At 47.9% G+C, this 15931-nt stretch overlaps 1 protein-coding gene across 4 annotated transcripts in view; it reads right to left on the reverse strand.

Annotated features, from left to right (window-relative positions):
* NINL (ninein like) overlaps positions 1-15931 on the reverse strand; it is a 132178-nt gene that overhangs the window by 63294 nt on the left and 52953 nt on the right. For all 4 annotated transcript variants that reach the window (XM_081833289.1, XM_081833288.1, XM_081833287.1 and 1 more), the window contains exons 3-8: positions 14114-14210; positions 9776-9954; positions 7867-7933; positions 5976-6166; positions 5092-5244; positions 2153-2323 (exon numbers count right to left, since the gene is read on the reverse strand). In XM_081833289.1, the coding sequence (XP_081689415.1) occupies positions 2153-2323; positions 5092-5244; positions 5976-6166; positions 7867-7933; positions 9776-9954; positions 14114-14210 (858 nt within the window). The remainder of the gene's footprint in view (positions 1-2152; positions 2324-5091; positions 5245-5975; positions 6167-7866; positions 7934-9775; positions 9955-14113; positions 14211-15931) is intronic.

Raw genomic sequence — 15931 nt, forward strand, 5'->3', positions numbered from 1 at the left:
GGCAGCCACCCCATCCATCACATGAGACAGAAACACCTTCCAGGCCATGCGAGGAGTAAATAACAATCACAAATTTCACAGGTCCTTGCTTGGTGCCAAGTGCTGAGAATTCAGTAAACACCTCTGCCTTTCAACAAAATGGAAGCAAACTCAGAATGCAACTGGTAAATTATAAATTGCTAAAGAACTGGAAATATCTGGGCGCCTGGGTGGCTCAGTTGGTTAAGCGACTGCCTTCGGCTCAGGTCATGATTCTGGAGTCCCGGGATCGAGTCCCACATCAGGCTCCCTGTTCAGCAGGGAGTCTGCTTCTCCCTCTGACCCTCCTCCCTCTCATGCTCTCTGTCTCTCATTCTCTCTCTCGCAAATAAATAAAAATCTTAAAAAAAAAAAAAAAAAAAAAAAGAACTGGAAATATCTGTGACAGCAGGAAAGCAATAAAAAGGGTAAGTTATGAAAATGTCAGAAGCAAATTTGAGATTCACCATCTGTCAGGCTATGATGGCAGCCGACCCACCTACAAATGACAGGGAATCAGGAGCATAGTTTCAGGGAGAATCCCCAAACCATGAATCCTTTTGTTCTCTACCCTCCCTGGGGGCCAATCCAGTGATTCAGGCTCAGCCTCCGGCTCCTCAGAACAGTTCTAAGGACCAGGGGCCCAGGCCTGTCCTGGATGTCCAGGCTCTGCCCAGGCTGCTGGGGAGCCACACTCAGCAATGGCTGAGTTTAGGTCCAGGAGGCACTGGCCCAAGGTGTCAGGAGGACCATCGTAGAGGCTGTTGCTGGACTCCTCCATGTATTGTTAGTTTGTGCTAATAGGGACATTTTGAGAGGTAATATTGGCAAAGCCTATCAAGAGTTAAAACTCGTAACTTCAGGAAACTGGCCTACAAAGAAATACCAGCATAGGAACAGGAAGATATATGTACATTTTAAATGCCAAGATTTAGAAGAGAAAAAAAATCTACATGTACAAGAGGAAAAAGGTAACATAAATTAACAAGATATATAGTACACCGATTTTGCAAAAAAATTTTTAAAGCTGGAATATCTAAAATATATATTTCTTTTCTGTGCTGGGGAAAGGCTCTACAGAACTCCCACTAAGCCGTTAGGTTGCTGCTCCTGCAGAATGGGAGCAAAAACGGGGCAGGCTTTATTATTTTATAATTTTCTATAAAAGTTGACACTTTTTTTTTACAACACAAAGTGAAATTTGGAAATGAAGATCATCAGTCCAGCTTACCACATACGCTTCCACCTAGCATGTTCTTCCCTCACCCTTGTCCTGCCCCCAGAGCAAGCTCCCTCCAAACCCCAAGGGTCTGGCTGTGTCCCTGGGGGAGGTCAGACTGGCCCCCCCTGAGGACAGCCAGGCAGCGCACCTCTCCATGCCCCACCCAGTGGAGGGAGGGTCTGGGCGAGTTGGGGCTATGCAGGGAGAACAGCTTGCCCAGGCTGACGGGCAGCTCTGACGGAATTCGGGTTCACTATGGAGCTCGTCCTCAGCAAGTGGAAACACCCAGACTACTGGGTCTGTGACATCCAGTAAGAGTCTCTACCACAAGGAAGGAAATTTCCTTCCCTTGTCTGGGACTGACTACCTCATCCAGGTAAGCAGAACATCTCCAAGGCTAACAATGCACTGAAAAGAATGTCAGTATACTAAAACCTACTTTCAAATGGATTTGTTTCAGACTGTTGTTTTTCTGCTTCTTATTTATTATCTTTTTAAGTTAAAATCTCCTATATTTTAAAGATTTTTATTTATTTATTTGTCAGAGGGAGAGCACATGCATAAGCAGGGGGAACAGCAGGCAGAGGGGGAAGCAGGCTCCTCGCTGAGCAAGGAGCCCAATTTGGAACTTGATCCCAGGACTCTGGGATCATGACCCAAGCCGAAGGCAGATGCTTAACCGACTGAGCCACCCAGGCGTCTCAAAATCTCCTATATTTTAATAGCAAAAAATAAAGAAAGCGATTCCAACAGGCCTTTCCTACATGGGGTTCTCTGTAGAGAGTTCAGGCCCTGTGCGTCTGGGATTCTCTGTCCAGCCTCCTTTGTGGGCAGAGGGCCCCAAGGTCCCCCACCGGCCCCATGCTACCTGGATGCTCTCCCGGGGCAGCTGGGAAGGGACCAGTTCCAGACCTGCAAGATCTCCCTGCCGTTCTGAATCCCCTCCTGGGCCCACAGGGCGATGAGCTGTTCAGGAAATGCAAATCCGGTGCCATCATCAATGCTGCACAAGAGACGCAGGCCTGAGCACACAGACACCAGGGACGACGTCGTGGCGGTCTGGCAGCCACCCTCCTGCAGGACCTGTGTGCAGGGAAAGCAAAGGTACCCGTGAGCACTTCGGCCTCCGGTTCATTTTTAAGATTTTTCCGACCTCAACGGCCTGTGCTCAGCCCTTCACTGTCTCGTTGAGGCCGGATAAGAACCCAGTCTCCCAGACTAGGAAACAGAGGCATGGCACCATCGCACGGTGTGCCCAAGACTGCACAGCTCTGCAGGCAACAAAGTGGAGATTTGAACCCAGGGCTCCAGACACTCAGCCCACTGCCTCCTCAAGGACCCTGGTGCCTGCTTTCCTACCGTCCACCAGAGGCCTTGCCCCGGGAACCCATCCGAGTGCCCGTGTGGCCTGACCAGTCAGCACAAGCTGCTTCGTGGGAGACATGAGCAGTTTTAACCTCTCTCCCCGATTCAGTAATGGTGTGCACCTGGCCTCTCAAAGGGAGAGCCAGAGAAGGCACCCGCCAATGCTAGAAGATCCAGCCTGTGGAAAGCAACCCAAGACAGGCTGGAAGAGAGGAGGTAGAATGGCCCAGATGTCACAGGTCTCCCCAGGCCTCAGGAACACATCTCACAGCCGACAGAATTGGGGAGTTTGGGTTTTGTTTTTTTAAGATTTATTTATTTATTAGAGAGAGAGAGAAAGAGAGAGTGCGAGCAGGGGGCAGGGGTAAGCAGACTCCCCACTGAGAGTGGAGCTGATGTGGGGCTCGATCTCATGACCCTGAGATCCAGACCTAAGCCAAAAATCAAGAGTCAGATGCTCAACTGACTGAGCCACCCAGGAGCCCCAGAACTGGGGAGTTTTAAGAAGGGGAAAAAATCTCTTGGCCAGAAAACTGACCTATTAGACTTAGGGGCTATAAGAATCCGTCAAGCACAGTTATTTTCTGTAGGGGTGCCTGGGTGGCTCAGTCAGTTAAGTGTCTGCCTTTGGCTCAGGTCATGATCCCAGCATCCTGGGATCAAGCCCCGCATCGGGCTCCCTGCTCAGCGGGGAGTCTGCTTCCCCCCTCTTCCTTTGCCCACTCCCTCCCGCCTGCCACTCATTCTCTCTCTCAAATAAATGAATAAAATCTTTAAAAAAAAATTAAGAAGAAAAAAGATTTTCTGTCTCAGGCAGAACAAGCGTTTGCTGTCTGGGGCCACAGGAATTAGGAGCAGCTGCTCCTTTCTGGCAGCCAGGGTTCCTGCCACACTCCCAGGGCTCCCCTCCTTGCTGGCCTCCTCTCAACCCCCCTCACAGGAGTCTCTTGCTATTACCAAACATTCCAAGTTTGTCTCATTGCCTGAAACACTTTCCCCCAACACTTCCATGGCTGTGCTTTCCAGGGCTCTGCTCTGATGGCCCCTCCCAGCCCCCCACGTCCTCTCCCCACACTCAGTCCTCAGCAGGTGCTCATAGGCCCACATGCCCTCATCTGTTCTCAGCTGTGTTCCTACCTCTCCATAAACACTTAACTCAGGAATTGGGTGCTCACTAAGTTGTGCTGGGTACTTTACAGCCCTACAAAGTAGGCATTTGACCCGGTTTACAAAAGGGGAGATGGTAGCTCAAAATAGTTGGGAACGTGGCCATGGCCGTGTGGAAAAGCTCAGATACCTAAATGCACCCTGACCACCCTTATCTCCCTCCCACCTGTTTCCTTTGTGCGGACTGTGAGCTTGAGGACAGGTACATTGTGGCCTAACAGGAGAAGGTGGGGGCTGGGCCACATACCTGAGGCCCAGCAGCACCATGCCACGCCAGAGCCCATATACACAGGATGCAATACCCTCCACTCGCAGCCGTGTTGGCTCAGGGCACTTCCTGGGCAGTCAGGGCTTCCCTGGGCCCCTGCCTCTGATTAGAGTTGGGTCCTGCCTGGCCTCATGCCTGTGCCCAACGGCTCAGAGCCCTGTCCGCTGTGCCTCCTCATTGGGACACAGGAACAGGGCCAGCTCCACCACAGAGGAGGCACCTTCCTTCCACTGGCTCTAAGCATGACCCAGTGGGACTTCATTGTGGCCTCTGACCTTACATGGTCTGACACCTTCCTTTAATGCTCCTAGTTTCTTCTCTGTCCATTCTCTTCAGGTTCAGATTCAGAAACTGGACTCTCAGATTACCCCGCCTAGCAGAGAACGTTACTGGTCCCGCACCACCCATAGTGCAGGGTGGGATTAGCCACGTCAGCAAGACTCTTCAGAGAACCATGTCCTGTGGTGGAAGAGGGAGGTTTTGCTGTCCTGGGATGGAGTAAAACCAAATGCTAAGCCAATGGTCACCAAACCAGATCACAATTTAAATAACTGCCTTAAATCTGCTCTCCTCCATCTGCAGAGACCTGGTATTTGTATGAGAGAGAAGATTTAGGAATACAGGACAGGGAGAGCATAGGGTAGAGTACCTGGAGAGCTACTCCTAGGGAAGATCTGGAATGCTCTCACTGCACCGCAACAGGGAGGAGAGAAGGAGCTCTCCTCCTGGAAGGCAGCCTATCCCACAACCAAGGAACTGCCATGTAATCCTCATAAAATCCCCAGGAGGCAGGCACCCATTTTACATATGAAGAGCCTGAGGCTCAGAGAAGGCAAGTAACTCTATCAGGGACACACAGCTAGGGAGGGGCAATGCCAGATCAGCCCCAAGACCTGTGTGGTTCTAGAATCTAAGTCACGTGGCCTCCCACTTACACACACACATGTACATACCCCACCCCACCCCCAACTTCCAGGTCTGTGAAGATGCTGAAGGCCAGAGAGTGACAGCAGTTACTGCTGTGGTTCAAGGCTCAATCATCCCATTTTACCTGGTAATGAGACCAGGACATGCTCGGTTTGACAGGAGTGGAAGATTCTGGAAGTGAAGTGGGCCCATGATTGAATAGGCCAAGCTGGAATTCCTCAAGACTCACTCTGCCGTCTCCATCTTGATCCAGTTTGTTAAACAGATCCTCCAGTTCCTAGACAAAAGCCGCCATACCTGTGCTGAGGCCACCACCACCCAGGCCTTCCCTCCCCATGCTGGGCAGTCTGCTCATCCTTACCAAATTCAAACTGTCTGGGACACACCTGATCTCCCTTGGCTCTGGCCTGACATCTCCACGCCTGCTCAGTTTCCACCCTGCTGTGAATGGATGCCACCTGTACTTCCTATTTCTACAAATACCCATTCACAGTCTACCATGCCAGGAACTTGCTGGATGGTAAGAGGAAGACATACATATGGAATGTGCCCTGGGCCCCCAGCGGTTCAGGAACTAGCAAGGACAGCAGGGCTAAGGAGGATTTTACCAAGGGGGAGCTTCCCCATCACCACTGCCCACCCACCTCCCCTAGGGCCCTGCAAGAGGAAAGGAGGGGTGAATACAGCGCCTGGGGAGCGCAGCCTGCCTCAGGGGCCATGATATCTAGGCTGGGTGCTAGAACTGGGCAACGCAGGAAGGGGAAAGGGCACTCTAGGCAGAGGAAGGGTCATGAGTGAAGATGCTCAGACGCCAGTGAGGCAGGCCGCCTGTGACCTGTGTGGGTGCAGACCTCAGCAGCAGCACTGGGAGTTATCAGAGGACTTCAGACCAGAAAGTGATACAACCGCATCAGTGTCTGGAGGGTGAAGGGACTCTCCAGACCCAACACCAACCTGACCATCACAAGGAGCCCGTCCTCCAGTGTGGTCTGCCTTGGCCCCTCTCACCTCCTTGTCCAGTCCCTGGAGCCCGATGCTCTGGCAGACGATGGCCAGCTCCTGCTCGCTGAGGTGGCCGCTACTGCCAACGCCCAGCTCTTCCCAGATGCCCCGAACCCGGCTCTCAGGGGTGTCCAAGGAGGGGCTGCAGGGCTTCTGGAGGCACCCGAAGACCTCAGAACCCCAAGCTGGCAGCTGGCCTGAAGCAGGGAGAGTGACACATAAACCCCACGCTCCAGGTGGAAGCACCTGGGGGGAACACCCCAATGCTGGCAATGTACTCTGAAATCAGATGGACAGGGCAATGGACACACTTGAGTAGCAAAGCATCAAAGGTGGAATCTAGGTGATTGGTACAAGGCTGTTCACAGTATGATTCTTTCATCTTCATTCTGTGTTTGCAAATTTTCATAATAAAATGTCAGTGGGGGGGAATCTCTGGTCCATGTGGGGAAAGCTTTCTCTGAAGGGAACCTCCTAAAGTCAGAAGTCAGACCACTGAAAGCACATAAAAGAGGGCTGCATTATTTGTATTTACCAAAAAAAAAAAAACAAAAACCACACAACAAAACAAAACAAAACCCAAAACACACACACACACACAAAAAAAACCCCAAAGCCAGATTAGTTTAAAAAAAATTTTTTTCTAGAAACTTATGTTTCTGAGCTTTGCCAGAGAAACAACTTGTAGAAGAACACAGACCAATGCTGGGGGTGCCATGAGAAGCCATCCATTGATGAGCCATGCTTCAAGCCAGACATCCCCTCCACAGCTAGTCCATACTGGCTGTGTGCTCATGAACAACACTGTATTGGGCTGAGGAAAATGCCTTCTTTGAGATCCCTTCTAGCTTAAAGAGTCTGAAATTTCTAAGTAAAAACATAAAAGCACCTCTGATATGAGGGTTTGTTTCTCAGGGATGGTGGAAGAGGTAAATCAATCCTCTGAGATCTGATGTGAGTTTCATGCACTACTGTCAGTTCTAATCTGTTGGAAAGGTGTCTGTTCAAGGCTAGGAAGAACCTGCGGGTGAAGATCCCAAATTGCACCATGCACAACCTTCTGGGCCAGTCCTTCCTTTCCCACCCTAAATTTAGACTTTGAGGCTAAGGCAGTTAGGATGTGATGGCCTGGCTGCTCTTCCTGATCTATGTGCTTCGTCCAGCAGCCCAGGTGGGTGCTCAGGTCATTTCCTCTGACATCCACTGAGGTAAACAATGATCAGTGGCCCTTGTCCTTGAGGACCACAATGTAGAGCATGCTCGGTTCCAGCTGCTGATTTTTTACTGCAGCAGAAATTCAAGATCAATTCAGGTCTCCCCCTTCAAATTAAGTTTCTGCACTTTCTGCCCTGTGACGCGCTCATGTGGGAGGCATCCTTAAGTCATCCACAGACCCACATGTGGGCACACTGCAACCTGCTTATGTATACCTGCTGCTGCCTTCTGGTTGCTCCTGCAAGGCTCCCGAGGGCCAAGACCATGTCTGGCATTTCATCTGGAGCACAGACAGGGCTGCTGACAGCTGCCAAGACTGCTTGCACACAGCCAGGAAGAGGATGTACCCAGACCCGGCACTTTAAGAAGGCAGTGCAACAGGCCTGAGACCCCCCAAGGCCATGCCTGCCAGCTGGCCCTCACAGACTATGAGAACGTGGCAGAACATACTGCTCACTTGGCCAGTGGCCTCTAAGGGTCTGACCTCAGGGGATGCTGAGGATCAAGTGACCACCTCCCAGCTGGGACTACCTCTGGAGTAGGGGCCCCCAAGGGACACCACCCACTCGGCATGCTTCCCAGGAAATTACACACAGCTGGCTCACTGACCAGTGACCTAGCTCCTTGAACTTCAAAGCACTGGTCAAAGGGAGGGAGCACAACCATGAAGCTGTGGCTTTACCTCGTGCTTCAAACAACTCATTCTGAGGTTCTTTAGCACTTTCAGCTTCTTCGTCTGACTTGAGACTCTGGGAAAATGAAAAGAGAAAGATATGAATTCCCTGGAGTATGTGGCAGTGGACAGAGCTCCAGGAACAGCAGAACGGTATGTTGTGGTGCTGGGCAGGGACTGAGGAAGAGGAACAACAGATGGTGAGATGAAGCACCTCGAGGGAAAGCCCACACTGGCAGGTGGGCTCTGCATCCAGGCTGAGAGGCGCCAGCACAGAGCAGCTCCCTCTCACAGACCAAGCGCTACGGTATAGACACAGGGACACAGGAAGTTCCTCAACAGAAACCCCAAATCATCAGTAGTTCACACTAAAAACACAATCAAGCACTTGTACCCTAAAAGGGGAGAAAAATGTTTCCCAATCAAGAGCTTCTTGTGGTGCTGGCTTCATACAACAGCGCTGGAGAGAAGTGGCTGTGGAGCACGGTCAACTTGCCATCACACCACATCATCTTGACTCAAGCTTAATGGTCCTCATCTCTCTGCACCCCATCCCTTATCATCCTTATCATTTCAGCCAACAGTTGGAGGGAGAGTGGTTTTCTCTGTCCCTCCAGGAGCTCTAGGGACAGCATGATGCGCAGCAAGTACCTGACACCTCAGGGCCCTTTGCAAGCTGCACCCTGCAGGGGGCAGGTCACCAAGAAACACTTGACTCAAGTAAAAACCTCAGGTTTTTGTGGCCAAGTCAGCCAACTACAAAATCAAAGTTGCTTCTGACAGGTGCTGTGTGGCCCATGACTGATCCTGGAAGGAATGTCAAGTTGACCAAGACTCAGAGGCCCTCAGAGCTGGCAATGAAATGAGAGTGGAATCTGGGAGCAGGTGCTGTGTCCCATTTTTCTAACGCATTCAGCCCAACCAGCAACCTTAAAACAACATTTTCTCATGTTCTAGTTCCAGGGATCCAAGATGGTTTTACCACGCAGAATGGTACAATGGAGACAGAGCAGACTCCTCAGACCTCCATATCTGAGGACCAAAGTTAAAGAGGATAAAAAAGTGAACACCTGGGGTTTGTTGGTATTGTCTAGGCATAGAACATCCCTGAGCAAAGGGACTCTATGATTTAAGTAGATACGTTTGCCTCAACAAATGTTGTACATATAAACAAATTAATGTGAAAGCCCAGAGCTGTCTTACTAAAAATAAGTCCCCATAAAGCCCCACCTGACAAAGTGGACATCACAGACAGCAGGAACTAGGAACCTTCTGAAATTCTTGGAAACAGGTCTAAGGAATCCATGGTTAACTTGAAAGCTGTGGATCTGCCCCATGGATATTTCCTGACATGAAGGCTTTTGGGCTCCAGCAGCCCATCTCCTGAGTTTGCTCCAGCAGCAGTGAACAACTCAGGGACATGGGGGGCTAGAATCAACCCCCAAGGCCCCGGGAGGTGTCTGGTACATCTTCACCAAATTTTAAGTGTGGGCCTTGGTATATCCTAAGTATTCAAGGCAGGTGGGACTGTGGGCTTGGTACTTCCAAATTCCTAACCTTGCAGGGGCATCAAAAAAGCATCTTCCCTTTCTTTCCTCACTCCTATGAAACCATACAACCAGTCTTCTCCCAGTGCTGGGGAAAAGCTGGTGGTGGTAAGCAGGGGAGGGAAAGAAACAAGTGATTTGGATACCAATTCTCCGCTGCCCCAATGTCTGAAGGAGTACACTCACTGGCCAGAACTTCCCTGCAGACAATCAGACCCAGAGATACTTTAGAACGAAATGTCATTTCCCAATGTGCACCCATGCTTCTGGTGACTTGAGATGCCCAGAAATGCCCACCTGCCCCTCACATCCTCTTGTAGTCATGTCACAATGACTAAGTGAAATAGGGTGGGGAAGGGGACCCGACCCACCTCCACACTTTCCAAAGATGCAGAGCGGCGGAGTTGGCCTCTCCCAGCGGTCCGGGCCTGCTGTTCTGGTAAACATTTGGCTCCTGTTGCAGAGCCACCCGGCTCGGGCTCGGGCCGGCTCCAGCGACCGTACCACTTAGAGCCGCTCACGTACTTTGGTGGGACAGCACGAGAGGCAGCTGGAAAGAAAATGGGAGGTTTGGTGGGGGGGCCCACACACTGCTGCAAAACATTTCAAGATGCGGAGTGCAGCCTTTACAGATGCACACAGAGAATGTCTGGAGGAACACAGAGAACAGTTAACAGTGGTCAATCTATTCTCCCTAATCCTCAGGCAGGGGACTGAGAAACCCAGGCTGGGAGACGGTAACTTTCTACTCTAAACTCTATGTACTGTTTAAATTTTTCTTTCTTTCTTTTTTTTTTTTAAGATTTTATTTATTTGTTCGAGAGAGAGAGGATGCGTGAGCACGCATGCACAAGCAGGGGGAGCGGCAGGCAGAGGGAGAAGCAGACGACCTGTGGAGCAGGGAGCCCAACTCGGAACTTGATCCCAGGACGCTGGGATCATGACCTGAGCTGAAGGCAGACACTTAACCGACTGAGCCTCCCAGGTTTCCCTGTTTAAATTTTTCTGAGCATATTTTGCTTTTGCTTATGTAGTAAAAGACTACTACTACTAAGAAATGACTTCTTGTTTATCTAATAGAAGACTAATACTAATAGCATTTTATTAGAAAAAAGGAAAAAAACCTCCAATAATCCAGTGACATACTGCTCTAGAGACCAGAAGGTCACTTCCCACCCTGCTCACTTCAGGACCCGATCTGGACAGGACCATCAGGGCACTGTGGGCGTGGACCTCACACACAGCCCAGGAGCTGAAACTTTGCAGGTCTGAAGTCTGGGGCAAAGGCAGGCATGGGTTTTAGTTTGGGATTCATGAGAATCCCTTAAACCCTAACAATCCCTTCCATTTCCTTCTTCCCTCCTGACCTATCCACTTCTGTACAGAGCAGCTGGGACCTTTCAGACAGAGAAGAAATGACACTGACACTGTGTGGAATTTGGGTGGGTAGGAGAGAGACTGGGGAGGGCATTATGGGTAGCAGCGAGGACAGGACACAGGTTCAGAGGAAAGTAATCAGAATGGGCTGGTTGGAGAAAAAGGCAAAGGGTCCAGTGAAGTAAGGCCAGGCCAGGAAAACTGAGCAGCATTTCACTGAGAGGTGTCACATTCCTTCAAGCCAAGTACCACATCATTCCCTTCTTCCATACCTCAAACGGCCAGGCCACAGCCCCTGCCCTTGGGACCACATCAGAGGAGGGGGCTGGGTACAGCCTGGCCAATTGGAAGCACAGTGATACCAGTGGCAGACAGACACTGGGGTCAAGGGAGGAAGACTCCAAGTTCCTTGTGGGATGGACAGACTGTGAAGTGACAGCATGACATTTAAGGCAGCTGACAATATGCAGGGCGAATATAGCATTGCTCACCTCACTGGGACACTTGGAGGTAATCATGGACACTATACCAATCACCCTGGGACAACAGGCATGTGATGTGCTGGAGAGGAGGGCAAAGTGTCTGAGTCAGCAAAGAGAAAACAGAACCTGTGTGCAGACCCAGCAGTGTTCAGAAGGCGGAGGCTACAAACACGGAAAAAGGCTCCCACCAGAGAGCTGCCAAAAGGGTAAGTGAGGACCAGTGAATATAGGCTCTTGCATCTGAGCATGGTTTCTGGTTACAGAGAGGCTGCAGGCTGGTTAATGTGGGCAGAGGAAGAATCTTCCACCTTGAAGTGGTTTAGGAAGAGGTAAAGTCCTATCAGGTGGGAAGTGGGAAGCTGAGGCACATTTAGGAAACCAAGCACAGAAAACTCAGAGGGACTCTGATGTCCCCCACCCCTTAGGCTGGCATGAGGGGAGGAGTCTCAGGCCACACATATGACCATTTAATTGAGGAAAGCTTTGAAATCCAAAAGAAAAGAAAAAGCCAAAGAAAACAACAAAAAAATAGAACAGGTAGAAAAAACCCACAAGTCCTAGAATAGCTCCTTTCTCTCTTTTTTTTGTTTTTGGTTTTTGTTTTTGGCTTTTTTTAGTGCTTGTCCACAGATCCAGTTTTACGTTTAGAAGCTCCATGCATTCTCTAGTGTGGGAGGGGCACGTGCAGGGTCAGGGACACTGGGCACCTTTCCATTCTTGTACACCATCACAGGCCATATTCCCAAATCCTGTATTCGTAAAGGCCAGTGGCCATCTTCACCTCTTAGAGAAGAAAAGTGTCAGACAAAGCAACCAGCGAATGCCCTGAGGATCCTATAAATGGTTCCCACTGCTGGTCTGCTCCTCCCACGGCAGGGTTCTCTGCACTATACCCAGGAGCTCTTGCAGCCTTGGGCAGCCAATGGAAGGAGCAGGTTCTGTCTACACCGCATATACAAGGGCCCAGGGCTTGCAACTGGAAAATTGTGACTCGAATCTTGGTTCTCACTTACTAGCTGTGGGATCTTGGACAAATAAATCCCTTCACACATCAAGCCTCAGTTCTTCATCTGAATAATGGGCATGATAATGCTACAGATCTCTGGGAGTCTGGGCACACTGAAGACAGTCGATGTGAGCTCTCATCCTTTACACTTCCCACTCCCCTGCCCCAAGCCCTCCCACACTGTTATCCCTGTTATCCAGTCATGCACCTATTCCAGACCAAGGATCTGCCATGGCAGGAGCCTGCCGTGGGCTGAGGGAAAGAGCTCCCTCCTCGGTCTGCTCATCAATACCATGCCTCCAACCTCAAACACACTGCCCCATGCCCCCTTTCACTCACCTACCCAATACTCATCAGAGATAGCCAAGATGGGTCTGAAGCATCGCTGCCACTCACGGCCTCAAGTCTGACGGAGCAGGCACTAATGACGTCTGTCAGCATCTTCTGACCCTCACCCCACAATCTACATGCCCCTGAGTGGACCGCTCTCCAAACCTGCCCTCCACCTCTTGACCATTACCAAAGCCAGGGAGCATCCCCCCTCAGGACACCACTTCCACTTGGACATGCTATCTTTGTCCCACCAGCCCCATTCCCATAACAGGAGTCTAATTAGGCCTATCAGCACAACACACCACTACTGTCTGACAAAAGAAACAGTGAGGTCTGTCTCTGGCTGCTGGCATCCTACGTGCTCTGCCAACCTCAGTGGTCTAGATACACCTGTGTCTGCACTGAGCTTTCAATTCTTGAAACTTCAACTGCTCTACATCTACTTTATCTTGTCAACAGCCCATGCCTTAAGGACAGCACACAATATTATCTGACACTTGTGATACTGTGATTTATAATAAATATGTATTTGTTCTTCATCTCATCCCTGGCCCAGAGCTCCTAAAACCCTTGGAATGTCCTAAGTGACAAGAGCAACCAAACCTGAGTTTATGTTAATGAGGTGGCTTCTGGAAAGCCCTTAAGGATGGGGGCTGGTTGCCCAGGGACCCAACCATGTGATTAGAGGGTTAGAATGTTCAGCCCCACTCTGACCTCCAGGAAAGGGGGAGGGGCTGGAGGTTGAATTCAATCACCAATAGCCAATGATTTGATCAAACATGCCTATGTAATGAAGCCTGAATAAAAACCCATCAGGATAAGGTTCAGAGAGCTTCTGGGGTGAACACACAGAGACTGGGAGAGAATGGCTTGCCTGGAGAAGGCATGGAAGCTCTGTATCCTTTCCCCATACCTTGCCCTGTGCCCTCTTCCACCCGGCTGTTCCTGACTTACATCCTTTTATAATAAACTGGTGATCTGATAAGTAAACTGTTTTCCTGAGTTCTAGGAGCTCCTCTTGCAAATTAATTGAACCTGAGGAAGGGGTTGTGGGAACCTCTGATTTATAGCCAATCAGAAGCATAGATGACAACCTGGATCTGTGACTGTCATCTGAAGTGAGGACCATATTGTGGGATTGAGCCCTTGGCCTGTGGAATCTGAGGCTATCTGCAGGTAGGCACTGTCAGGATTGAGTTATAATGTAGGACACCCAGATAGTGTTGGAGAATTGCCTGGTGTGAGACAGACTACCACACATACACACAGAAGTGCTATGTGTAAAGGAAAACAATAGAGCTTCTCCTTTCCAACACTATCGCACAAATAAGGAAACAGAAGAAGAAAAAACCCAAAGTCTTGTCCCAGTCCACACAGGTTGGCAGTAAGGGAGTGGAGTTACAATTTAGTTCTCAGACCTGCTATATTCTTCAATCTGAATATCATACTCTAGAAGGTAACAAATAATGAAAAAAACAAACACTTGAAGTGAGAGGAGGAAATCCTCTTACTTGATTCCAAAGAACTACTGTCTTCGTCTGAGGGGCCAACACCAGCAGTTGATGACAACACTGCCACAAAACCTTCTTTAAATTCCTCAAAGTTAACCTGGTAAATAAAAGAAAAGAGAGGTCAGCACTACTTTCAACAGATCACTATATAATACCTTAGCCTTTTGTTTTTATTCTCAGATGGAAACATCTTATTGTTGCCTTTAGCTCTGAGAACGTTCATTTGTTCTAATACTCACTTAAGATTTTTTTTAAACAGAAGAATATAACAAGTAAAAGTGAGTCACAAACTAATCACCAAAAAACTCCTATTACCAATTTTAATAATTAGAAAATGTACCCAAAATGGGGATCTGATGATCATAAAACATTAATATACAAAAAGAAAATATCCAGGCTATCACCACCCCACCAAAAAATGGAATAATATCAGCACCTTAGAGGCTCCTCCACCACGGCTCCTTTCCTATTAAATTCCCTGCCCCCCACTCTTTTATGGTTTTAACATCTTTGCTTTTTTCCTCATTTGTATGCATCCCCGAACAATATGGTTTAGTTTTGCCTCTTTTCAAATTTGATCTAAATGGAATCATATGCATATATTCTTTTATGTCCTGCTTCTTAGACTCAATATTACTTCTGTAATGTTCATTCAAGCTGCCATGCAAAATGCATTTTCTCTGCTGTATAGTATTCCATTGTTTGTGCAAAAATTTATTAATCCATTCTACTGATGAATATTCCCATTGTTTCCAGTGGCTGGTTATTTTTTTTAAAAAGGCTTTGAACAGTATTGCACATGTGTCCTTAGGAGTTTCTTAGGAGTATATGTCGATGAACGGGCTTGCTGGGTCATAGAATATGCATTTAAATCCTCTTAGTGAACTGAATCTTTTATGACTATAAAATGCTAACCCTCTTTACTTTGGTAATGTTTTTTACCATAAAGACTAGCTTTCTTTTGGTTAGTATCTACATGATACATCTTTTCACCAAATTTTAATAATGTCAACTTTTTGTATCCATATATTTCAGGTGTCGTTTATAAAAGCTTTATCTTTTAACTATTTAGTCTATTTACATTTAATATAATTACTGATATATTTGGATTTAAATCTACTATTCTATTGTGTGCTTTCAATCTGACCTGCTTGTGTTTTCTCCCTGGTTTCCTCTCTTTGGATTTACTTTTTTTTTTTTTAGGACTTCATTTTCCCTTTACTAAGTTAGAAGTTATATAGTCTATTTCCTTTCTCTGACCATTTATCCTAAAAATTACATCACACATCCTCAGCTTATCAAAGTTTACTATTAGTCAATACTTTTACCCTCTTCTGTGACAACAGGAAGCCTATGTAACACTTTCATTTCATCTACTATACTCCTGACTTTCATGCCTTTCTTATGAGTTGCCATATATTTTAACTTGCTCTATTTTAACTCCCCATGAAATATTATTTTTTATTTTATATAATCAATGTTCATTAAGAATTATCCAAATATTTACTGCTTTGTTTTTCATTTGTTCTTGTATTTCTGACCTTCTGTCTAGGATAATTTTCTATCTATTTGAAGTGCATGGTTTAGAATCTCATTTTTCTTAAGTATGGTGGTGCTAAACTCTGTAGTTTGTCTGAAATGTTTTTATTTCAGTTTCAATAGACATTTTTCAAGAAGATAAACAATTTATTAGAAGAATAGTAGAAATGACCAAGATGTTCATAAATGGAATGGGTAAACTATGATACAGTCAAAAAATGAAATATGATGATGGAAAAAAAAAACGAGACAAGATGAACTGTATTTCACAGATATAAT

This window comes from Leptonychotes weddellii, chromosome 10, assembly GCF_054177405.1.
Source record: "Leptonychotes weddellii isolate Sample4059 chromosome 10, ASM5417740v2, whole genome shotgun sequence".
Lineage (NCBI taxonomy): Eukaryota > Metazoa > Chordata > Mammalia > Carnivora > Phocidae > Leptonychotes > Leptonychotes weddellii.